The 25,855-nt window shown below is 44.9% G+C and overlaps 1 protein-coding gene across 6 annotated transcripts in view; it reads left to right on the forward strand.

Moving 5' to 3' along the window:
* The window catches only part of TPP2 (tripeptidyl peptidase 2), a 61,908-nt gene that overhangs the window by 8,635 nt on the left and 27,418 nt on the right, over nucleotides 1-25,855 (forward strand). For 4 of the 6 annotated variants that reach the window (XR_005725746.1, XR_005725747.1, XM_040267419.1 and 1 more), the window contains exons 2-15: nucleotides 1,608-1,736; nucleotides 7,394-7,489; nucleotides 9,057-9,161; nucleotides 12,134-12,258; nucleotides 12,974-13,137; nucleotides 14,870-15,024; nucleotides 15,689-15,765; nucleotides 18,038-18,165; nucleotides 20,620-20,719; nucleotides 20,991-21,139; nucleotides 22,854-22,969; nucleotides 23,478-23,646; nucleotides 24,349-24,506; nucleotides 24,794-24,870. Coding sequence is in view for 4 of the 6 variants with exons in the window: in XM_040267419.1 (XP_040123353.1) it covers nucleotides 1,608-1,736; nucleotides 7,394-7,489; nucleotides 9,057-9,161; nucleotides 12,134-12,258; nucleotides 12,974-13,137; nucleotides 14,870-15,024; nucleotides 15,689-15,765; nucleotides 18,038-18,165; nucleotides 20,620-20,719; nucleotides 20,991-21,139; nucleotides 22,854-22,969; nucleotides 23,478-23,646; nucleotides 24,349-24,506; nucleotides 24,794-24,870 (1,748 nt within the window). In the remaining 2 variants the exon portion in view is untranslated. Of the gene's footprint in view, nucleotides 1-1,607; nucleotides 1,737-7,393; nucleotides 7,490-9,056; nucleotides 9,166-12,133; nucleotides 12,259-12,973; nucleotides 13,138-14,869; nucleotides 15,025-15,688; nucleotides 15,766-18,037; nucleotides 18,166-20,619; nucleotides 20,720-20,990; nucleotides 21,140-22,853; nucleotides 22,970-23,477; nucleotides 23,647-24,348; nucleotides 24,507-24,793; nucleotides 24,871-25,855 lie in introns of all 6 variants that reach the window. The other 2 variants (XM_040267422.1, XM_040267421.1) reach the window with 2 other exon arrangements.

The raw sequence follows: 25,855 nt of genomic DNA on the forward strand, positions 1-25,855 counted from the left end.
TCTGCCACGCATGAGCATGAGTCAGCCGCGGGCACACGTGGGTCCCCTCCCGCCCGTCAGGGTGGGCACACAGCGCCGGCTCTGAGCCCCCGGCCTCATCCCGCAGGTTCCCACCGGCTGTCCGTTCCGCTTTCTCTCGTGAGGGCAGGGGTCTTCTGTTTTCTGCCTTTTTCGGGTCTCTGGACCTGATTCCCGCTGCTCACTCAATGCATGTCTCTTGAATGTGACAAATCCCCTTGGTGAAGTTAGCCCAGAGAGAGCCCCAGAAGGGTTCCCCCCCATAAAGGCAGTGGGGTGTTCAGTGTTACCGTGGGCTGCAGCGGTCGGAGGGCCCCCCTGCAGCTGAGGAAAGTCCATCCTAACGCCGAGGAAGGCGTGTCAGGCTGGCCAACAAGCCAGGAGCCTCGAGTGCCTAACAGATGCTGCCGGATTTGGAGTAATTTGGGGAATAAAACAGACACGGCCCTTGCCCTCGTGGAGCCTCCCTTCCACTCGTGCGAATCGGGGAAGAGTCGCAGGCATGATTACGAAGCAAGCGGAGTTCTGCAAGGCCCCACGGTACCGTGAGGAGCAATGATCGGGTTTAGGGTGATGAGCGCTTAGACGAGGCCAGCAGGGAGGTCTCTGTGAAGAGGCAGCGTTCTGTAGAAAACGGGGTCCCTGAGACAAGACCGGGGAAGGGACAGAAAGTTCTCAGCAGGAGGGCCTGGTGCAGGAAGGTGGCGGCCGTGGCCGACGAGTGGAAAGGAGGCCAAGAGGTCAGGGTCAGGAGGGTGCTCCTGTTGATCCTGGAGGCCTTCCCGGGGGCGGCGCCCCGTTAGGAGGGCGGGAGGCGACGGTGGGGGACAAGCTCAGGACGCCCAGAGAAGGTGGGTCTGAACCGCACTTCAGAGGTAGAATGAAGGACCTCTGGGGACGCTGGCGGTGACCACTAAACTAGAGAGGCCGAGAGGGCCTGCCTGCGTTTCTGGTTTGAGCAGCCGAGTGGGTGTTGGCTTCCTGGGCTGGCAAGGCCTGGGCAGGGGCCAAGTGTGAGTGGTGAGTCTGAACCTGACTTAAGAGGTTTGCATGCTGGCCTCCAGTAATGAAATGTTAGTAAGCGTTTTTCCCTTCAAGCTTTGTGCTCATCCAGCCCCAAACTCACCTTCTTCAGATCTCTCTTCAAATGTTAGCGTTCTCAACGAGACCTTTCTTAACCAGCCTCCTTAGCACTGAATGCCCCATACCACCTGTCTCCCTTCCCTGCTTGATTTTCTTGGTTATAGTGATTACTGACTGACATGTTATATATTTCTTGGTTTATTGAGTCCATATAACACAAAGTCTGTGAGGTCGAGAATTTTCTGTACTGTACCCCTAGCAGAGTGTGGCCTATGGTAAGTGCTCAGGAAGTATTTACCTGAATGTATGACTACATTTTCCTGAGAGTATTTGTCAAGCTTTTGGCTTAAAATAGTTCAGGTCCCTTTTTTAAATGAATGCAGATTTTATAGACTTTTCTATATGGGGATGTGTACATGCACAAACACACATTTGAGAGTTGGCATTTCTTTCAGGATAAAAACTGGATTCTGTAATTCATGTTTTAATGGTCTCTTAATCTTCAGGTTACAACTGATGGGAAACCGAAAATCATCGATATCATCGACACGACGGGAAGCGGGGACGTGAACACGGCCACGGTGGTGGAGCCAAAGGACGGTGAAATTGTTGGTCTTTCAGGAAGGGTGCTCAAGGTTGGAGCTTTTATCTTTTCACTGAATTTCTCTTTTTATTTTTTTGTGCTGTCACCCCAAAGCATCTTATGTTTTTACCTTACATTCTGTGGTATGATGTTAGTTACCTATTGCTGTATCACAGATCACCCCGAGACGTCATGCTTTCAAGCAACAGACGTTTACGGCTTCTGTGAGTCAGGAAAGCAACACAGTAAAGTCTTCAAGTTTCTTTGACTTAACTGTGCTCTGGTTAAATAACCTGTATTCTAATTCTGCTTCTTCCAAATAGCACATAAACTGCTGATGGTTGATGTCTAACTCTTCTGCCAGTATAAGATCAGCTACTGGTTAGGTGCTTTGAAGATGCTCATTCTCTCATTCTCTAAGGATGCTGTTGCTAAGCCGTCTTGAGTAACTGGTGGTTGGTTACTTACAGCCAGTAGTAGTTAGGGGAACAGATAAAAGCAAAAAAGTGAATAGAAGCATACGCCTTTCACGATTAAGTGTGCAGGCAAGAAGAAAAGTGCACAAGGCATGTATGTGCAGCTGCATGAGTAATTTCACTGAACACCGCTTTACCTGCTGTAGGTAAGACAGAGTGCTGCCTCGGGGGTTCCCTGTGTTCTCCAGATCACAGCGCATTTTGGCTTTTGTGAAATCAGTTCTTTGCTTTCCTTGACGGTTTTATCACCTCTGTGCAGATACATGGAATCTGTTGTGAGTTTTGCCTGTTTGTGGGCTTTGTATGGGTGGCCTCACTCCTGTGTCGTTTCATTGTCCTCTTTTCCTGGGTGTTTGTGCAATTCGTGAGATTGAGCCGTGATTTGCGTGGGGCAGCGATGTGTTCGGTTTCATTGCTGTCTCTGGGACATGGTTGTACCACGAGGTGTCCATTCTGCTGGGAACAGTTGGTTCCGCTTTGGGACTGTCACAGTTCTTTAGAAAACGTTCTTGCAGACATACTCTGCGCACCCATGTGCAGGTAGCTCTAGGATATGTGCCTGGGAGTGGAATTGCTGAGTCAGAGAGACACCTTTACTGGGTGAGACACCTTCACCGTTTTTTTTCAGCTGGTTGTACTAAACTACGTTTCCACTAGAATATGCAGGCCTTTTAGTAGTTGCACTGCTACCAGTTGATGTTTTCAGGCTTTTTAACTTTTGTGAAGAGATTAGAATTTAGCTGTATCACTTTGTAGTTTTAATTTGTACTTCTCCGACGACTGTTAAGATTGAGCCCCTTCTCATGTGTTGCTTAGGCGTCTGGATTTTCTCTTTTGAGAGGTGCCCCTCCGCGTGCCTTTGCTGGTTGCTTTGAATCCTGAGTCATCTGTCGTTTTCTTACTTGTGTGTGGGGTGACCTGTCCTTGGGTTACCTGTGTTTTGGGTGTCTTTTCCCACTCTGTACTCATATTTTTACCTTCCAGGTGATGTCTCTTCATGCGGAGCACATCAAATCTGTTGTAGTTGGAAATCAGCCCTCTGCCTTTTTGGTTAGGGCTTTTGTGTTTTACGAGATCCTTCCTCCAGCTGACAATGAGTGAGAAGCACCAGCCCTTAACCTCACAAACCAAAGGGAAACGAACATCCCCAAACCTGCCACCAGACCAGCCACAGAGGAGAGTAGGGCCCTGGCTAGCACCTTGGTTGAAGCCAAGTGGAGGATCCAGCCCAGCGGTGCCAGCTTCTGATTGACAGAATGTATAAGACAGGAAATGTGTGTTCTTTTAAATCACACCATTTGTGGTAACTCATAACACAGCAGTAACTAATAGACTCAGCAAAAGATGTGCAAGCTGTAGAAAACACTCAGATGGATATTCTAGAACTGAAATATTTTTATGATAGCTGAAAATTTTTTTTAAGACAATATGACTGGAAGGATGCGGTAGCAGAAAGAAGGATGACAGAAGAGTCTGAGCGAGCTTTAAAATCAACCAATAGAAAATAACCATTTTGAATACTGAAGAGAAACACTGGGAAATAACGAACTTAGCTTAGGAACTTGTACACAGGTCAGTAATGAATGAATGGTCAGATATTTGCATCATCAGACCCTAAGAAAGGGGAAAGGAGTGTGCTGCTGGGAAAAAAAAAAAAAATTGGGGAAGTTCTGCCAAGTTTGGCAAAGATATAAACTTACTAATTCCAGAAGTTGAGTGTACCCCAAATAGGATAAACTGAAAGGGATTCATGCCCAGAAACGTCCAATCAGATTGCCAAAAATAGCCGGGAAAAAGTGACCCACTATATAGATGGGAAGGATACTTGATTGACTTCAGCCTTCTCATCAGAACCCTAGGGGCCTGAGAGGTGTGGCATGACATTTTTCCAGTGCAGAAAGAAAAGATCTGTCAATCTCAGATTCTGTATGCAGCGAAAATACGTTCAGGGGAGAAAGGTGAAATAAAGACATTCCCAGATAAAGTAAAAGTAAGAGTATTTATAGCCAGCAGATACGCTTTTTTTAAATAGTAAAAAAAAAAACACAGACTTTTCGAAGGAAAACCTGAAGCAGCAGAAATGAAGGACAAGCAAAAGAAATCGTAAAAGTCTTGAGTAAATATGATCACCTGCTTTGATTTTTTAAAAACTTGTATTTGATAGTAAAGAAAAAAAAAGAAACCCTTCCTGACCCAAAATCATGAGGATATTCTCCCATTTTTATTTTCTAAAAGCATCCATCATTTTTCTTTTCTTGTTTGTTCTAGAATTCACCTGAAATTGATTTAACGCTTCCTTTAAAATCGGAGTCCCTGTATTCTTTTTTTCCATCTGAACACCCACTTGTCCCACCACATGTGTTAAAAGTAAGTCCACAGTTTGCCCACCAATTTTCAGTGCCGGCTTTTACTTTGCAACCTTCAAAATGTGGTGACTTTTGGCTTCTAAAGCCTCATTGCCCATTCTGTGTCGTTAGGGTTTTTGTTTTTTTTCCTTTTCCTTATTCTAATTTTAGCAGCATTTGGAAGGAAGCACAGCGCCTTTAAAGTTCTACCTCATTTAACTTGAAGTCTTTTTTCAAATCATCACTTTTTAGGCTAGTTCAGAGACTGTGAAAGCCTCAGCCACACTTAACATCGAATTTAGATGCAGTGAGAGCTGAAAGGGAGAGGGTCCTTGTGTCTAACCAGACCATGAGGCTGACAAGTCTGAAGTACAGTTTTGAGGCAAAAAAGTCAACATGATTTTCTTGCATGCACCGTCAACAACTCACGCTGACACTTGTCTCATTGAGAAAACCTTCAATTCATTAAACAGCCTTTCTTTAAAAGAGTCAGAAAAATGAGGTGTAATTAGTAATTAAAGAAATTCTGGAGAATCAGTCTTACCACACTGTAGTTACTATGTAATTAAAACTCTTTTAAAGAGAGCAGCTTAAAATGGTAAAAAATAAATAAAGCGCTTTGATTTTTAAGAGAGACCCAAAATAACTTCATTTGTATGGAATACTCAAATATGTAAGTGACATATTCTCTAATGGCCTCAGAGTAAAGGTAGCTGAGCACAGAAGAACTGATGCTTTTGAACTGTGGTGTTGGAGAAGATTCTTGAGAGTCCCTTGGTCTGCAAGGAGATCAAACCAGTCCATCCTAAAGGAAATCAACCCTGAATATTCACTGAAAGGACTGAAGCTGAAACTGAAGCTCCAGTACTTTGGCCACCTGATGTGAAGAGCCGACTCATTTGAAAAGACCCTGATGGTGGGAAAGATTGAGGGCAGGAGGAAAGGGGATGACAGAAGACGAGATGGTTGGATGGCATCGCTGACTCAATGGACATGAGTCTGAGCAAGCCCCAGGAGACGGTGATGGACAGGGAGGCCTGGCGTGCTGCAGTTGATGGGGTCGCAAAGAGGACTCAACTGAGCAACTGAAGAACAAACAGCAGAGCTAGCTTTAACATGCTTAAGGCTGACTAGTAGAACCATGATTATGTGTAACTTTTCTTATTTATTTTTTTTTAGTTACATTTTTGTAACTAGTCCACATGTACTGAGAAGAAAATGCATGGTAGCAGTTTGAGAAATATCTGGTTCATGGTCCCTGCGGAATTTAGTCTTGCTTTAATTAAACACAAATTATGTCTACTCGATTATTTTTATTGTTTTACATACGTAGTTTAAGTGATTGTGACTGTCTCAACACCTGATTATTTTGCAGTTACTTTGATCGGTTATTTCATTTATTCCTTTGGCATTTCACAGCTTTTCGTAATCTCTGCACAAAGACGTTGTCAGGAGCATACGGGAACAAAGCCACCTGGGTGGTGGGACACCTGTGATTAAATAGGCTAGTGATTGCTTACTCTTTTATTGTTGCAACACGTTACTATTGTGTGTCACAGGTGTTGCAAGAACAAGTTAAGAATCTCTATTATCTAAAGAAGGCTGGTCAGTTTTGAATGAAAAGCACTAGTTTGTATGCCAGCATACTTAAAATTTCACAAACTCTAGACGTCATTGATTCAGAAATGATTACTGATACGCAGACTTTTTTTTAATTGAAGGATAATTGCTTTACAGTATGTGCAGGCTTTTGAAGGTCAGTAGATCTTGGAAGTTCTGTGCACAATTGTCTTCCTCTATTTAGTTGTGAGAAAATTTCCTCTACAGGCTTCCTGCCTGGGGAATAATTTGATGAAGAGGGACTTGAGGATTCGAGTCGAGTAGAGATCCTGCACAAGTGAGAATTGTGAGTCAGTCCACAGCTTTTAGTGGTTGATAGTTCAGCTTCATAATCTGTACACCTTTGAAAGCTGTTTTTAGTGATCATGGGTCCTGAGATGATAGAATGTGAAGGGTCCCCATGGTCTTAATTGACATTTCAAGTTGGTTGATATTCACACAAGTTCTTACTCGTGGGAATTGTGAAGTAAAGATGATTTTCTTCCTCTTGAACATGAGGAAGTGGAAGCCCATGGCTCCCACCTGGTGAGGGGCAGAGTCTGGGCCGTAGCCAGGTTTGTCTGGCTTTAAATTCTGTATCCTTTACACCAGGTTTTTGTCTCTTGATAGAACTAGATTCCAGCTTTCTTTTCCACCCTCCTGTTTGGGCCAGAAGTTTAATTTCTCTTTGCTTCTTTGCTTTCTCTATTTGTAAACTGGGCACACTCTTTGTATTTTATGTAAATTAAAAGCTTGAAGTGTTATTTTTAAATACTTTGAGAGAGCAGGAAAGACTATGATAAGATGTTGTATGTAATTATCATGATTTTATAGAGCTTTTTTCTTAAGAACACAAAGAGCTCTTTTTATAGGCTCTGGGCCCATCCCTGTAGTATCTTGGAGGAGAGTGAAGTTCTTTTTCTTAGCGAGACATCTGAGGGTGGAGAAGTTCTGTAAGTTGCTTCCCTCCCCTGGTTGATGGGCAGTTGGGTGATGGGGGAGTGAGCTGTCCTGAGTGCTTGGGAACTGAAGGTCCTAGCGGTTTAATGTGATGTTGATAGCCCTGCATAAACTGTAAAGCATTGTGTAAATGAAAGTACTCTAGTTAAGCTATCTCACTGTTGAGACAAAAGGAGCCAGAGATATGTTAAATGGCAACTTAGAGTATTAAAGATATGCTCCAAGGCGGCCTGCTCCAAGTTGCGCCCCAAGGATAGATTTTCCCCCAGGACTGTACCATTGGAATTGGGAAGCATTTAGTGAGTGAGAAATGTTCTTTTTTCCCATAGATTCCTGTGACCTGGACAAATCCCTCAGGCAGATATCACATTGGCATAAAAAATGGCTACGATTTCTATCCGAAGGCTCTCAAGGAAAGAATTCAGGTAACGGACAATCTAGTATCGATGACTTCTTCAGATTCTATTCGGACTGAAGAAAGAGACTTCCTTAGCTCTCACTAACCTGACGATTATTAAGGGGATCTGGAGACTTTCAAATGATATCTGGTTCAAGAAAGATGCTATCCAGTGAAATGTTACCTATTCGTGTTTCCTAATCTGAGATACATGGATAAGTTTAGAGAATCTGAATACCTTGAAATTTTATTCACATTTTGTGTATTTGTGTTTTTCTGGGAAAAGGGATATGCTTTCACTGGACAATCAATTTAAAGCCTAGACTGCCTTATTTATTCCTGTTCCTGTCATTGCTATGGTAATTTATCCCATTTTCCTAGTCTTTGCCTTGCTTTCTTGATCCCAGTTAGTGATGATTCAGTACCAGGGAAGGAAGTAACTCAGACCTAAAGCAGCTGAAGGACGGGAAACACAGTCTGTCTTTGGAGAGCTAAGAACTGTAAAACCAGTGAGATGGAGCCTGCTTTATAACAGCACAGTCGACCTTTCAGTAGTTACGGGAGAGTTTGAAATGTTCATTATCCTTCCATTTTAGTAGCCACGAGCCACAAGTAGCTATTGAGAACTTGAAATGTGGTTAGTATGACTAAGGAAATGAAGTTTTAATTTTATGTAAGATTTTAAAGTAGTAAAACAAGATGTGATCCTTGCAAGTGGGCCTTCAGGGTGAGACCTATGGGCCATATAGTCTAAGGTTGTGATTTGCTTCTCCAAGGGTCAGTGAGCCAGTAAGAAGTTACTCAATATTTTACATATAAATCTTTGCTTGTCAGGTTCCAGTCATTCTGAAAAAAAAAAAAATTTCAGGAAATAAATGCACACAAGTTAACTTCTGTTAGATACTATTTTATTTTAATATTTCAGGCTGAAACACACAGCCTTTCTATGCATTATATTAAATTTAATCAGTCACATCCAAGTATGGATTAGGTCCAAGCAGATTCCCCTTTCTTAGTCCTGTGGAGTTGATTGTTTTAGTGCAGAGGCTTTCTTTAACTAGTTGACTTCCACTGGGAGGCACTGTAGTTCAAGACACTCAGGAGGGCAGGAAGACCAGTTGCAGCAGCAAAGAACCCATCAAGTCAACGAGGGTGGGAAAAAGGAACAGGCCAGGGAGGTGGGAGACAGGAAGTCCACCAGAGTGCAGCTGCGGGCTTACCCCTGTCTTCTGCTTGCTCTTGGCTGAAGGCATTTCTTTTTCCTCAAATGATGGGATTTCAGGCTGTTACCTGACATGGTATTATCTATTCTTGGAGAAGGATTTAAGTGGGCGCCTGTGATGTATAAAAATAACATCTGGTTGTGCCTTGGTAAACTTGTGCTTTTAGAGTCTAGGCGTGGTGAATTAACTAATCAAGTTTTTTATAACTGATCCATTCATTGCTTTATCAACTTGATTGTAAATGATTTTTTTTTTTTAACCTCTGTATGAGCACTGTATAGCATTGCAGCTAATAACAACTCTTAAATTCCTGTCTCGGTTTACCTGCATGTTAGTCCACCTCACTGGAAGGGCATTTCTCTGTCTTTGCAGAAAGAACGGAAGGAAAAAATCTGGGACCCTGTCCACAGAGTAGCTCTCGCGGAGGCCTGTCGGAAGCAGGAAGAGTTCGACGTTGCCAACAACTGTCCTTCTCAAGTTGGTGCTAGTCGCTTTTATGTAAACATTACTGTGTACTTAGAGAATTAACAGTTTTTAGAGAATGCACACTTTTTCCCCAAGTTTGTTTTCTCCCCCATGTTTTAACTTGTCTAATTTTACTTATTTTCCTTTCCTCGTTTGTCCAGAAATCAATTTATATATCGGTTAAATGTTTAAAAGTTCTTAATGAACATAGAATGGCCGCACGGAAAAGTGCACACACCCTAGATGCGATGTCATGAATCATCACAAAGGGAGCACCCCGAGTGCACGGCACCCCAGCGCCTCTCGTGCCTCTGGCTGCTCACCGCTGCCTCCACCCAGAAGCAGCCACCATCCTTGATGGCTGACACTGTCCAGTGACTTCACCCGTTCTGAATTTTGTAAACTGGAATCATGCGGTGTCTGTCCTCTTACGCATCGCTGCTTTCATCCGATGTTTTCTGTGCGATCCCTCCAGTGCAGGGTGTTGCGGTAGCTCACTCTCGTTACTCTGTGAGGGCCGGACCACAGTGTATGTGTCCATTCTGCAGATTGATCCTTGCTTCGTTTCCAGTTTGGGGCCAGGATGAAAAAATCCTGGTTTGGAAGTTCTCGTGCCGGTCTTCCAGTGGGTTATAAAGTGACCGTACCAATTCCATAGGAAGCGTACGAGAGTTCCCATTCTTCTACATTCTTGCTGTTGCATGTTTTGTGAATCAGTCTATGAGATGAAAAAAATAACATCTCGGTTTATTATGAAAGCAGTAAGTGCTATTGCAGAAACTGGAGCACCAGAGGTATGTAAGGGTTAGCAGGTGAAAGTCTCTGGAATGTCACCACCCAGGGATGCTAGCAGCAACTTGATGTTCATTCTTCTGAATATTTCTGTTAATGCATGCCACTTTTTAAGTGAATTTTTTAATCGAAGTATAGTTGATATACAGTGTTTTAGGTATACAGCAAAATGATTCAGTTATACATACATATATATATATTCTTTTTCAGATTCTTTTCCATTATAGATTATTACAAGATATTGAATATAATTCCCTGTGCTATACAGTAGGTCTTTGTTTATCTATTTAATATGTAGTAGTGTGTATCTGTTACGCCCACATTCCTAACCTATCCCTCCCCTCCCTCCCCCTCTGGTAACCATGATTTGTTTTGTGTCTGTGGGTCTTTTCTGTCACGTCAGTAAGCTCATTTGTGTCGTTCTTTTTTAGATTCCACACATAAATGATATCATGGCATTTGTCTTTCTCCTTCTGATTTACTTCGTTTAGTGTGATAATCTCTGTGTCCGTCCGTGTTGCTGCAGATGACATTAGTTTGTTCTCTTTATGGCCGAGTAATACTCCATTGTGTGTGTGTATATATATTTATATATGTGCCACACTTTGTTTATCCAGCCACCTGTTGATGGATGTGTAGGTTGCTTCCTTGTTTGGTTTTGTAAACAGTGCCACTGTGTACACTGGGGTGCATGTTATCTTTTCAAATTGGAGTTTTTATCATTTCCAAGTATATGCCCTGGAGTGGGATCGCTGGATCCTGTGGTAACTCTATTTTTAGTTTTCTAAGGAATCCCCGTACTGTTTTTGAAACATAGTGGCTGTACCAATTTACGTTTCCCACCAACAGTGTAGGTGGATTCCCTTTCTCCATGCCCTCTCCAGCATTTATTATTTGTAGACTTTTTGAGGATTCTGACCAACATGAGGTGATGGCTTCATTGTAGTTTTGATGTGCATTTCTCTAATAGTAAGTGACATTGAACATCTTTTCCCATGCCTGTGGGCCACATGTGTGTCTTTTTTGGAGGAAACGTCTATTTAGGCTTCTAGGCCATGCATTTCTTAATCAGAAATGGGATTGTATCGGTGATTCTGAGCCCTGGCTGTCTGGTAGGATCATGTGAGGAGCTTTAAAAACTCCGTGTTTGTATCCTAGAGAGGAAATAAAGCAGAACCTTACACAGGAGGGAGCTATTTTAAAAACTTTTCAGGAGCTTTCATTAACATGCAGGTCGGGTCAAGGCCCACCAGCCTGTATAGATCTACACACACACACTTTGATCTACTTTATCTGTGTTCATTTTTAACAGCTGTATAATTTTTGGTTAGATCACCTTTGGGTCTCCAACCTCCTGTTGGAGACATGAAATGTAGTATTTCAGGCACTACATACACAGCACTAACGATAGAAGAGGGATCTGAATTTAATTAGCCATTTTATTTTGTATGCCACAAATGTTTATTTAATTGTCTGTTTCCTTGAGGAGGAGTAAACATTGAATATATTGAATAAGGAAAAATGAAGCATAACTTAAGATTTTGGGAACATGTGAAACCTAAATTTTTATTCACTTGGACTAGTCAGGCGAATGTAGGGCCATCTCGTATAGTAGTTTTAAAAAGTACTTAGATTGAAGCATATGAATTTTCTGTTTTTATAGCTCAGAATGGTTGAATAGCAGCTTATATGTACTTGGTCATAAATACAGTATGTATTTAACTCAGCAAATTGAACAGAGGCGACACTATTCATAATTCCCGTTATTTATTTGGGCTCTTAAGAAACAGATTTGAAATGGAAATGTTCCTGGATATAAAAATCTAAAGGTAGATAACCTAACGTGTAGCAATTTCAGTGTTGCTTTTGGAACTGAATCATGCAGTTACAGGTATGTGACTAACACCCTTGGCCAAATGAGGTCCCCGCCATCTAGCACTGTGTCTTTCCCAAAGCAGGTGTTGTGAGGGACTGACTATGATAGTAAGTGAAATTTTTTAAATTTAATATTTTAATTGATATCTGCCACTAAATTGAATTTCAAATTGTACAGATATAAAAGGAAAATTTTCTTAGATTTTTCCAGGGTAAAATAACTTTACTACTAGGTCACATTATCTTTGGTTGTCTGTTAATATCACTTGTCAAGAGCACAAAATGTACTAACATTAACACATGTTCTAATTGATTAGGCAAATAAATTAATCAAGGAGGAGCTTCAGAGTCAAGTGGAATTGCTAAACTCTTTTGAGAAAAAGTACAGTGATCCTGGCCCGGTGTACGACTGCTTGGTGTGGTTTGATGGTGAGACCTGGAGGTAAGCCATGTGGATTTTATACAACTTCATTTAAAAATTGTCTTGCCTGCTCTGAAGAACATTAAGCCCTCAAAACTGCCCAGAGATTTGGTTTACAAGACATTAATATCTCTGAGCAAAGCACTTCGAGAGCTGGGTTGGCTTTTGAGTAGTTTTGGATAAAGGCTTTTGAACTTCTTAGTATTTTAGGCTTGAAAGATGACTCTTAACCTCTCTTAAAGAATCTTACCCCCTTCACCAGACAGTAGTCATTAAATAGACAACAGCAGGTTGATCATAGAAATGTTCCTGATTGAAGCTGGGCAGTTTGGAAAGTAAGTGCAGGAGGATCTGGCAAGAGTATCTACTATAAATGTTTTAAGGGCAGAAGAGGGAAGTGGGATAAGGATTTACCACCGGAGACCTAGACTTTACCACCGGAGACCTAGACGCTAAGTTGGTCTGATTCCTGAAGCCGGTGGGTGGTTTTCTTCCTGGAGGTCTGTGAAGGACAGTTCCTAGAGCCCCTGTGCCTGACTTCATTTAAGGGCTGATTGCTTAAGTCATCTTACCCAGTCTTTACTGAGGCCTCTGTGACAGAGGCAGCTGCCGTGTTTGTGCTGGTAAACAGAGATGGTGTGGTGAGAAGAACCTCGAGAAACAGTATTGTGTGATTTTTAGAAAGGTAGAAAAAGAAGATAAATTGCATTACCTGCTCTTAATTCTCCTTTCCCAGAGCCTGCATTGATTCGAGTGAAGATGGGGATCTGAGTAAATCGACTGTTCTGAGAAACTACAAAGAGGCCCAGGAGTACGGCTCCTTCGGCGCCGCTGAGATGCTGAATTACTCCGTCAACATATACGATGATGGGAACCTGCTCTCCATAGTGACCAGTGGAGGTATTCTGTCTCAGGTTTGCTACCTAGAGATGAACGTGCAAAGTACCGGGAGGATAAATTCCTCTACCCAAAAACAGCCTTAAGGAGAAGTGACCAATCCCTACGACAGAACTAGGTCTGTAGTCACGGATATGGTTTGATTTCCTGGAAAGGTATTGTTTTTTTTAAGACCACGACCATGTAGGATCCATTCCAGGAGTGTGAGCATGGTCCAGCTACAAAAAATTAATATAAACATAGTTCATTCTATGAACAATAATTTCACCTCCAAATACTAACTCCTGAAAATTCACCCATGAGTGTGAAGGATCAGGTAAAAGGATCCTTACCACAGCTTTCTGTGTAATTTCAAAAAAGTTACAAACTTTCTTGAAATTTCTGTATTTGTTTAAAATTATGTTATTCATCCTGTAGTATATGTTATATAGTAATCAAAATGAATAAATCTGCATATAACTATATGTAAAATCTCAGATACATAAATTTTAGTGAAGAAAATATATTGATGCTAAATTATATGAAAATGGTTTATGGATGTGTGTGTGTCTGTGTGTGTGTGTGTGTGTGGTAAAAATATAAAAATACAGGTGCACAGAAGGTGTGCACCAGCTGCAGGGCAGTGCTCACTTCTGGGAGGGAGTGAGGAGGGTGAAGTGGGGTACCCAGCTCCCCCTCCTCCCCACGTCTGTAGAGGCACAGCTCAGGTACAGGAAGCTGGCACACACTACACACTCACAGGGTGGTGAGTTCTGATGTGTGCACGCACCCAGGAAACCATCCCCACAACCGAAACAACAAATCTCCATCACCACCACCCTCGAAGGCTGGCTTGTTCTTCCTTTATAATCCAGTTGTCTCCACTTATATCCTCTGGTAGCCGCTGAATGGCTTTCTGTCCACCCTCGATTACTGTACATTTGATAGAATTTTATATAAATGGAATTTTAAAAATACAGTTTGTTTTTGCCCGCCCATTTCAGCATGTTGAGCTGAATCCATATTGTGATGATAAGTAGCTTGTTCCTTATTGTCGAGCAGTGTTTCACCATGTGCGTCCACCGTGGTTCATTTATCCGTTCACCTCCTGATGCGCATTTGGGTTGTTGGAACAACCGTGTACAGGTCCATGTAGAAGCTGGTTTTTGTTTTAGTTGGAACCCATGTCTGGGAGAGCTGGTTGGGTGTGGTCAGAACATACAGTATTGAAGACCGTCCGAGCTCCTCTTGGCAGTAGCAGAGTGTCACACCCGCCGCAGAGCGGAGTGTGCGTCCCCACCCTCGGGACCACCCTCAGCCTCAGCTCTTCAGCAAGGGGTGGCTCCCTGTGGCCTTCGTTTGCGTCTCCCAGGAGACTCATCTTTTCATACATTTATTTGCCATTGGTCATCCTCTTGGGAAATGTTTTTCAAACGCTCTTTACCCATTTTTTGGGGGGGTTCTTTTTTTTTTTTTTTTGAAAGATTATGTTCTAGATATAAACGCTTTGTCAGTTACATGTATGCGAATACTTTCTCACCTTTGTGACTTAACAACGTAGAATCCCAGATGGCAGAATAGCGTATGTAATTCACAGTCATTTTTTGTGAATTGTTGAGAGACAGAAGAAACAGTACCCCCTTACACGTTAAGATAAGCGTGTTTTTATTCTGATTACTACTACACAGATTGAATCTCGAGGTTAACTTTGAGCCTCTGAGGGTGTTTCCTTGTCTTCTCCCCTTTTTGCCTCTAGGAGCCCACGGAACACACGTAGCTAGCATAGCTGCCGGGCATTTTCCTGAAGAACCTGAGCGGAATGGTGTAGCTCCCGGTGCTCAGATTCTCTCCATCAAGATCGGAGACACGAGGCTAAGCACGATGGAGACAGGCACAGGCCTCATCCGAGCTGTGAGTGCTCCCGAGCTGCCGGTGTCCAGGGCTGATGGTTCACGGTCGGGGATACTTTGATTAGCAAGCTGCTCTTGCTTTGCCAAAAATACATGGAACTGTATCCAGTGTATAGGACTTTTGTTTTCAAAAGCCCAAAATGCTTAACTCACTTAAAAATATTTTTATTAGAAATTATTTGGGTTAAAGGGATTTGGGGAAATATGAAAACATTGTTTACATTATACTTCTCACTTGTAGTAAATCCCTTAGGAGACTATTTTGAGATACTTTTAAAAGCATGAAAAAAGACAAGACGACGTCTCAGCCAGCCTGCTCCATCAGTGTTAAGAAGAATTTATTCTTCATTTCACTTTAACATATGAATTCTGTTTCCCTTGAGTGAATTTAGACTTTAAAGAGACCTTCTTCGTCTCTCCAACTCAATTCTGCAGATGCTGGTTTGTTTTTTATTGACTACTTCCTGTGCCATGTATCAATACCATGCCCAAACACACACACACACCTTTTTTTAGGTTTGTCAGCCATACGTCTGGCAGTAACTTATGAATTTAGGTATGAATTGGAATATGATTGGTTACAGAACTGTGGGATGCCTTTATTGTGCTGGCATTTCTGTTTTTATGAATGGCTGCCTAAGCTGGACGCTTTATCTTTTTAATAGATGATAGAAGTTATAAATCATAAATGTGATCTCGTCAACTACAGCTACGGAGAAGCAACTCACTGGCCAAATTCCGGGTGAGTGTTCTTTGCCACTCGTCAGCCGTGGAAGCTCAGCTGACAGAGAGCAGTGAGCGTTTCTGTGTAACTGGATCGAACATCACAACTGAAGGAGAGCAGACTTGGGTAGATCTGTGCGTCCCTGAGGCCCTTCATCCACGGTCACGTCTTAGACGCCGGTGTCCCCTCCTGGCCGGTGGACCCGACAGCCCCTGGGACCCCGTCCACAAGCAGCCCGACCTCGGGTGTGCACGCCTGACGGAGCCTGGCCCGCGCGAGCCCCGTGGGTGCTGCGGTGGCGGCGCCCCTCGGCTGCTGGCTCTGCAGAGGCCGCCCTGGCGGCGTGCTCGGGGGCCGCAGGTGTGGAGTCAGCGCTGTCCCTGGTCACAGCGCACGCCCTGCCCTCCTGGGTGGCTGTTTCACACCTTCTCCTTGGGGACTCCCCGCGACCTCCCCGTCAGTCCTCGGCTGGCGTCCTTTCTGCTTTCTTTCCCAGAGTAGGTAAAAACGCTTAGAGGGGACTGTGACCCGCCTGACCCCACCGGCTGCCGTCCCTTCTTCTTTCATGAAGCCTGCCTGGGATGAAGAGCCTGGCCCTGGTCCCCTCCGCCCTTGGAGATGCCCTCTAGCATCGACCCGCTCCTTTCCTGGCTCTCCCTACTGTTAGACAGACCTGCTCAAGTATCCACTAACTTTAAAACTAACCAATAACAAGCCTCCTCATCTCCCATGGACTTTGCTTGCTTTTCCAGCAAAACCTAGACTGGTGTGTTCTCTGCTGTCCATCGACGGCTCTCACTGCCCTAATCCCCTCCCTGTGCTGTAAGGGTCTTCCAGCCTCTGGCTTAGCCTTGACCTCATGTTACCTCAGCCTTTCTGTCTTCATAGCGCTAACTTAGCAGTGACCCTATCTGGAGAGTTTCCTCCCACCACCCCATCCAGATACACCCATTGTGCGTTTTCTGAGCTCTGTGACAGAGCTCTGCCGAAACGCAAATGTCACCAAACTAGAGCCTGTAGTTGGCTGTCATCAGTGACTTAGTTTTCATGGGTGCGTCATAAATGCTTTTGCTGGATGAAAAGAGCCGGTTTCAGTGGCTCTGTGTCTCAGGATTGTGTTTAGGTGACTTGTACAGTGGCAGGGCTCCAGAACGATCCGTGGGCGCCGGAGTGTAGAAGGGACCCTGTACCTGCAGATGGCCGGATAACCCCGGGAGATGGTTTAATGTGGTGCTGAAACCATTCCTGTACTTAACGGTGGTGGTTTCACAGTCTGTACATACGTGCAGTCTCAGAACTAGACACCAAAGAGAAGGTCGGTTCTACCACATGTTGATTTAAGAAATAAAAATTTAAAAACCTATAATTTCCTCAGCTGACTGGTACACAGTTCTTTGTGAGACAGATGCTCATTTCCAGATCTGGTAGGAGCACGCTGTCTGCATCAGTCGTGAACGTGACCTCGCAGGAGCGAGAAGGCTCTGCTTCCGTGTCTTCATTACTGCAGTGTATCTTTCTCTCCTGGGGCCTCCCTCCTTTTATAGTCTTCTTACTCTAATGTGTGTTTTCCTTCACTTTTATGATTTTAGAGTGTCCTTGGCCCTTTGCCTTTTTTACATCAGCCTCATTTTTCCCTCGTGGTCTGACTTTACCTCCTGTAATGACTGCCAGTGTATTTTTCTTCCTTGCTGTCAAGCTCTAACCAGATGGGTTAAATCTCTCTCCCTAGTGCCTTATTGCCCCATTTGCCTTTGCTGCCATTCACAGCTGTGTGAGGAGTTGGTTCTCCACGCTTCACATGGCGGGTAGAGGGGACCCGCTGTGGCCCCTGACGCAGTCTCTGCTAACGTTGCAGTCTTTGCTTTGGCCCCTTGGCAGTTTATTTTCCCCACACACAGACAGTTTTGTTTTTAGCACATTCCCCACTAAAAACGGGGCCTCCTGACTCTCTCCACTGGACCCCAACTGGGTATGTCTCTGGGCCTGGCTCCGTTGCGCTCCACGAATGCTGCACGTGCCGGAATTTACCTGACCTTGTGTTTGAGTGTATTTTAGTTTTATAAACACTTTGTGAGTAGGAGCAAGGCACTTGCAGTTTGAGAATGTCCCTGAGTAATTCTAAGCTCCCCTCCTGACCTGTGACCACCGTTCTGCTGCTCGCAACCCATGTTTTGGTTTTGGTTTTGTTTTTTCATATAAACCATGTTTGAAAATATTTTCACATTACAGTAATCCATTTCTTGAAAAGTGGACAGTTCATGTGTTCAAGGGGGTCCTCTTCCTCTTTCAGGAGGATATGTGAAGTAATCAGTGAAGCTGTGTGGAAGCACAATATAATTTATGTCTCAAGTGCTGGGAATAACGGCCCCTGCCTGTCTACAGTCGGGTGTCCGGGAGGAACCACGTCCAGCGTGATAGGTGAGTTTCCAGTTTTAGAAAGAAACTTAAAAACAAGCAGACAGAAAGATTCAGTCCATCCAGTGTTAACTGTTCTCTCTCCTACACACAGGACACTGAGCCTATAATAGACCCTCAGGAAAGTGAACTCTAGTAGGGACCCACTGATGTAGAATTTCATCTCCAGCAGACTGGAGTAAGTGTGGAGGCACAGATCACAGATAGCGGAAGCATAGATCAGGCCTGTTGTTCAGTCGCTAAGTCATGTCCAGTTCTTTGTGACCCCCATGGACTGCACCACGCAGGCTTCCCTGTCCCTCACTATCTCCCGGAGCTTGCTCAAACTCCTGTCCATTGAGTCGGTGATGCCATCCAGCCATCCCATCCTCTGTCGCCCCCTTCTCCTCCTGCCTTCTGTCTTTCCCAGCATCAGGGTCTTTTCCGATGAGTCAGTTCTTCACATCAGATGGCCAAAGTCCTGGCACTTCAGCTTCAGCATCAGTCCTTCTGATGAATATTCAGAGTCGATTTCCTTTAGGAAGGACTGGTTGGATCTCCTTGCAGTCCCAGATCAGGCTGTGGGATCACAAAAGTGGGGTTCCCTCTGATTTGAGGATCTGGGCAGGGCTTTCTGGAAGAAGTGTGAGAACAGGGATTTCAGTAGGTAGACACAGGCAGGAAAGAGAAGGGCTTTCTAGGCTAAGTGAGCAGCATAAATGAAGACACTTGCTTCACTTTTTATTTATAGTGTACGGCTGTGTATTTATAGCAGAGCTTCCTCCTTTAGTTTCTCTTGGAGCGTGCAGGAAGACCCAGAGGTAGAGGAAGGGAGCTTTGTTATTGAGTAAAGCAGTTGAAACACGTTTACTGTGTGCCTGTGGCCTTCCCCACCCTTTGGTGTCCAGGATCGGATACGGTATTGTCTGCTTCACTGGAATCCAACAGGAAACAACAATGCCTGTCAACGAAAGTTGTAAGAGATCAAATTATTTGGAGTCATAACATGAAAATAATAAAATTAGCTTCTATTATACAACAGTAGCTGCCATCTTGTGCAAAAAACAAAACCCCGCAAAACATGAAACCCACCCCTTGGTTTTTTTAATGTGAGGCATGAATGAGGAAGGGTGAATGGAGATCCCCTAAATAGTAAATGAGGCCTGAAGATTTTTGGTTTATTTTTAAACGTGGGCTCAAAACACCTCTTAATGTTTGTGATTGAACATGTGACTATAAAAACTGGTCCCAAACAGTTTTCCTGGTGTATTCATCATTAATGGCACAATACACACGTATCATAGGAGTTACTGTAGTTGTGTAGGTATTAGAGATGATGTTATAGATACACAACAATATTTGGGCATTAAAGGTTAGACTAGAAACTGGTCCTTTTAAAAATATTTTTGTTTTAAAAGATCAGTGATCTTATATTTATGGGACATGCTTGTATTCGTGGCTTGTAAATTTTAAGCATGGTGTCGCTTGCTTTCGGTAACCTGAAATCTCTTGATTAAGTAATTCTGTTAAATCATGTCCTAAGACAGCAGTGCCTGCCAGTGATTCATGCACTGTGTGTTCCAGATCTCTGGATCCTTTTAAGGACACAAAAGGAAACAAACTAACCCTGAGAGGCGCCTGGTGATCTAAATGCGCTGCTCCGCTACAGCGCTCAGTATCTTGCCGTTTTCTTATCCTCAGACTGGCAGAACACTTTAACCTAAATTCTACAAAATGACTACAGTTTCATGTGGCAGCATTGTTGACCTCAGTCCTCTGAATTCAGTCATTCTGTCCAGCCTTCTACCTAGGAGACGTGTGTGTTGTGAAGGAGAACGAGGAGCCGATAGTCTTGGATTCTGAGTCTTGTCTCTGCCGGTCATGATCTTCAGTACATTTTTTTAACCCCTCTCGGCCGTGTTTCCACATCCCTGGCATGAGGGGCCTGCCTTTGATCTCTGAATTCTGTGATTTCAGAGTCTTAACTAGTTTGCGTCTGCACATTTATCTAGGAGACTGTAGCATGTTACATGTTTGTTACTGGCTTACTGCAGCCACTTTGCATGGGAGGGCTACTACCAATTTCATGGGTAGAATTTTCTATACCATGGTCATTTAAAAATGAAGATCAATCAACTAATTCCTTCATTTTTCTGAAGTTATATTTTTACAGTTTGAAACACGTTTCTCTTTCTCTTTTACACATACACACACTTTTAGTTACATTATCCTGTTTAGTCCACATAACAGTCCTGGTAGGTATTTTTATATACAAAAGCACAGCACCTCGTGTAGTGTCTGGTACGTAGTGACCTTGCCTGGCTCGTTAAATTTTTTCACCTTTCCATTTTGTGAGAGAGAACGGTGGTGTCCAGAGAACAGGTGCTTGGCCGGGATCCCACGGCCGGGGGAGCAGTGGGTTTCGAATCGGGACCCCTGTTCTGTGTCCTTTTGTCAATGACCACATCCCCCCCACAGGTGTGGGCGCCTACGTGTCTCCTGATATGATGGTTGCCGAGTACTCTCTGAGAGAGAAGTTACCTGCAAATCAGTACACGTGGTCTTCTCGAGGCCCCAGGTAGGTTGCGCGTGGAAGTGAAGTGGAGAGTCGCCCAGCCGTGTCCGACTCCCTGCGACCCCGTGGACTGCGCTGTCCGTGGCGTTCTCCAGGCCGGAACACTGGCGTGGGTAGCCCTTCCTCCCCTCCTCCAGGGGGTCTTCCCAACACGGCCGGTCACAGCCGTTCTGTCCGACTGCCTGGGGGCAGGCGCAGGGCGTTTGCCCTGAGCTCATCTGCCCGTTGGCCCAGCGCCCCCTCCCTAAGCAGACTCTGCCTTGCTCTCCTTCAGCGCCGACGGGGCCCTCGGAGTGAGCGTCAGCGCCCCGGGCGGCGCCATCGCCTCCGTCCCCAACTGGACGCTGCGGGGCACCCAGCTCATGAACGGGACATCCATGTCGTCTCCCAACGCCTGCGGGGGCATCGCCCTGGTCCTCTCAGGTGAGGAGCGCCTCCCGCGGCTCAGCTACCCCGCTCGGAGGCTCCTGCCGGAGCCACGAGTCGTCGGCTCTCCCACGTTTCTGTCACAGGCTAAGCACTCTTAATGAGATAGACGTGACACGGAGAAATGGATTTTCAAAGTATCATTTTACACTTCACCTTGCTGCTGTTCGGTCACTGGGTGGTGTCTGGCTGTGAGCCCGTGGACTGCAGCAGGCCAGGCTCCTCTGTCCTTCCTGTGCTTCACCTCAGTCCGGGTTCTAAAATCCACGGCTTACTTGTTTATATATAACCTTGCTTAAGGAGGTGTGAAGTGTCTAGACAGTTTCATAAAATAAATTTGATGGCATAAAATAAAGTCAGACTGTAGCCATAAAAAGTAATTGAGTACCTTTCTCTTCTTGCAGACAGATATTTTTATTCTCTAAAGTTCTCAGGGCAAGAAAACGTGGTTGAATTGGTAATGACCTGGCCCATAGTCAAGTGTCTGGTGGAGAATCGTTTATGTGATCGTAATGGTTTGAATGTGCGTTCACTCAGCAAGCGTATTTATTGGCTGTTACTGACTATGAAGCTTTATTTTGGCCTGGGGCTACGTAGGGAACAAAACATCAAAAAGACCTGCCTATGTGGAGTTGATATTAAAGTTGGAGAAGGAACTGACTATGAACAAAGTAAAAATTCGCTTCCATGACATAGTAGAGGGTAGGGAGCGTTGCCATGGAGCCGGTGAAGTGGCTGGCCCAGGGGAGGTGGGACTTTCTAGGTTGACGGGCAGGCGGCTGCATGCTTGCCGGGGAGGATGGGGCCATTGGCACTGACTGGGGCTCCACCCTCGCTCTACTGTGCAGCCTCTCCAAGTGTCTCGGGCTCGCTGCTGCCCCTTCTCTGTGGCACACTATTCTGTCTGCCTGGAATTCCTTTCCCGCCGAGTCTTGGCCCTGTGAACACCTGTGTGTCCCTGAGAGCCACCCCAGTATCTGTTCTGGTGGGAGCATCGCCCTCTCCAGGACGCTCCCTGACAAAAGTGTTTGCTTTCTCAGTTGACTCTCACAGTGCCATCGTGCTCCTATGTTTGTTTGGTTCACGTTCTACACTCCTCATGAGTATTTGCATGTTCAGTTCTGGAGAGGACAGGCGTGCCACACTCACTTCCACCTCTCACAACAGTCATCATCAGAATGTGGATGGCTGGGTGGCCTCCACGTCACGTAGACAGTCACCCCCAGCCTCGTTGTCCCCTGTTGTCGACCAGGAGGCTTGTCATCAGCCTCCTGGGATCCAGTCTCCAAGGTGCTGATTGAGCTGTGTGGGGCCTGAGCATCTTTCTGGCTTGTTTCCGTACCCCTGGTGTGTATCCTGTGCGCCCTGGTTGAGACCTTCTGCCAGTGACCACGTTGATTGACCAGCACTGTCTTAAGGAAGACATCACTGGAATGCCTTTTGGTCCCTGTGCCGAGCCCACCTTCATGCTGCATCATAGTGGGCGTGCGGAAGTTTTCACTGAATGAAGTCTTTGTGTTATGAGTCATACTGTTTGTCACATTTTTAAGGAAAAAAAAGATTGAAAAATGAATGTTGAGACACAAAAACATTAAAAGCAGAAAACGTACACGTTATCCATATTAGGGCAGGGGGAGGCCGGGGGAAGCGTTTCAAGTAACTGTCTTCTGTAAATAAACACTAGTTTCTTGATTTCGTTTTTTGATTTTAGGTCTGAAAGCTAATGATGTTAACTACACAGTTCATTCCGTCAGAAGAGCTCTTGAAAACACTGCAGTGAAGGCTGACAACATAGAAGTATTTGCCCAAGGACATGGTATTATTCAGGTATTGTTGTTTGTTTGAGAAGCGGGTTGTAGATCAATAGGATAATATTTTAGCTGTTATTGGATAATATCCCTACTATAGTGATTGAGTTTTTCTAATTGTTGACTATATGGCCAGAGTAGTTCTCCGAACCATAAGCGAAGAAGGTATGAAAAGAGATTTAGTTGAATTTGTGGTGGTATGATAGAGAAATGTAATTGATGTAAGATATATAGAGAGATGGCAGAGGGCAGCGGGTAAAAGCTGACCAGACATAGTGGCACGTGGAGGATTCCTAGCGTCATCACTTGGGAGGAAGAGGGTGAAGTGGAAGGTGAGTCCAGTGGCTGGACCAGTGTTTTGTCCAGTGAGGTAGAGCTGGCCTCTTAATGGGCTTTATCACGTAGTTCAGAGAGGAGAATGTTGAAGCTGACTTCTTGCTACAACTGAAATGAAGTGGGTGATTTACAACAGAAGATTTTTTTTGACCCAATTATGTGTATCTTACTATTTGTATCCTTTTACTTAGGTCGATAAAGCCTATGACTACCTCGTTCAGAACACATCGTTTGCTAATAAATTAGGTTTCACTGTTACTGTGGGAACTAACCGTGGCATCTACCTCCGAGATCCTGTTCAGGTGGCTGCACCTTCGGATCATGGCGTTGGCATTGAGCCTGTATTTCCAGAAAATACTGGTGGGTGGTAGCCAGAGAGTAAGCGCACATGTTCACATTTTTGGTTTGAATTGTACTGTAATAGAGAAGTGCTGTTTAGGCTGATGTTTTAAAGAGATAGGCGTGAACAGTGTTCATGTTACTGTACATTTCAGAGCATAGGGGAAGCTGATGGCAGTTGGGGACCCTGATACAGTGGCAGTTGAGTTAGCAGTGTGACTACAAGAAAGTAGTAGAATGGGCCTTCAGTCACCTAGAGCTCTTATTAAATTGTGGATCATAAAGCATCCGATGCCTTTTCTTTCCCACCTTTACTGCTTGAGTGTAAGACCCAGATTTTCGTTGCAGAGTGGGAAAATCAGAAGCAACCAGGGAGAACCCCAGCTCAGTGAATGTAAACAAAATTGTCATCACTGTAAATTAGGAGTCTCTTAGATTCTGTTAACTGCATGCAGTATGAAAAAACGGCCCTAAACGCCTTATGTTAAGGTTGTGGCCGTGCTGGATGAGCGCGTGGATGGACCCCAAGCTTGCTGAAATACGTGTGAGGGAGACGGTGTGACTGATGTGTGTGGGCTGTGCTTGGGGAGCCCGTGCCTACTACATTTTATAGCCAATGGTGCTTTCCTGCTGCTGAATGTTCTTGAGAGACGACAGAATGTTTTAAAATGGAAGAAGGGGAAAACAGAGCTAATCTTCACTTTTTGGTTTTTTTAATGCCAGAAAACTCTGAGAAAATATCCCTCCAGCTTCATTTAGCCTTAACTTCGAATTCATCGTGGGTTCAGTGTCCCAGCCATTTGGAACTCATGAATCAGTGCAGACACATAAACATACGTGTGGACCCCAGGGGCTTAAGGGAAGGACTGCATTATACAGAGGTACTCACCTGCGTGTCCTCATTTCTGCTTTCTTTGCACTGTGTAGGAGTGTTTGTGTGGCAGACTGTTTACCCTTTAGGCTGAGTTAGTCGGGTTGGCCTGCATATAGTTGTTCAGGCTGTTTGCCATTGATACGTGACGTGACATCAGAAAACTGATGCTTTTACTTAGGACCTTTCACCTTTAATATGAGATGAATTTATTCTGTGAGTAGGTCCACCCTCTTTCATTCTCCCCTTTGAAAGAAGCTTTGTTTGTGGATACTGACACTTAGCTCTTTCCTCTAGGTATGTGGCTACGACATAGCGTCACCCAGCGCAGGCCCTCTGTTCAGAGTCCCCATCACCGCGGTCATCGCAGCAAAGTGAGTGCCTGGTCATCACCCGTGTGCTGTCCGTGTGACTGTGCGGTGGCTGTTCATGGGAATGGGCTGAGCTTGTAAAGCATCTGCAGGCCAGAGCCGAGGAACTGGGTTTCAGTTGTGCTCCTTTCTCAGCATCCAAGGTGGCACGTGGTCGGTCAGCTGTTCCTGTTCACAGGGAGGAGGATTAATGGCGTCTGCCGCCTGCCCTCCAGCAGGGTGACGGCGCCCTCCCGACTGCCCGGGCTGGAGGCCTGAAGCCTCTGCGGTGTCTTGACAGTGACTTTGTCCCCTCCCACCCCGACCTCACGGCCGCCACCCCCATCTCTGGAATCACACTGTCTCCTGGTTCTTCTGCATTTCCAGTCCCCTCTGTTTCCGGCTCTTCCCTTTCCATCTTGTCTTCTACCCCGGACTGAAGGGTCAGGTCTGATCATACTGCTTCCGTATAAGATCCTTTAGCATCTCGCCCGAGGATCCTGCTCTGCAGATTGCCAGTGGTGGTCCTGCGGAGCCCATGTCCCCTGCAGCTCCATCTCCACTTCCTACATCCCACGAGCTCACCAGAGCGGACCTTCCCGCTGTCTTCAGGAGGGGCCCGTTTGCACAGCTGATTCTTTGCTTCAGTCCCCTGTCTCCTAACCCAAGGACCAGGCGGGTTCCCGGGCATCCCCAGCTGAAGGGAGTCCCTCCTTTCTGCTGCTTCTCACTTTTACATGCCTGTGGCTTAGGCTTTAACCAGTGTGCTGTCATTTTTAATTGACCCCATTTGACTGAGCCCACAGAAGACTCGGCCTGCATCTTACGTAATCCCACATGGAGCCCACTGTACAGAATAGACACGAAAAATGATTCAGTACATGAAGGACAAGACTGAGATGAGAGTTCTAGAAACAGTGGGAAATTCTGAGGTAGCACTTTCTGTGGAGTCAGGTACACAATAATATTTAATATGCAGTAGGTCTCAGCCTGTATGAAACATAGAATG

Source organism: Oryx dammah, unplaced genomic scaffold, assembly GCF_014754425.2.
Source record: "Oryx dammah isolate SB20612 unplaced genomic scaffold, SCBI_Odam_1.1 HiC_scaffold_24, whole genome shotgun sequence".
NCBI lineage: Eukaryota > Metazoa > Chordata > Mammalia > Artiodactyla > Bovidae > Oryx > Oryx dammah.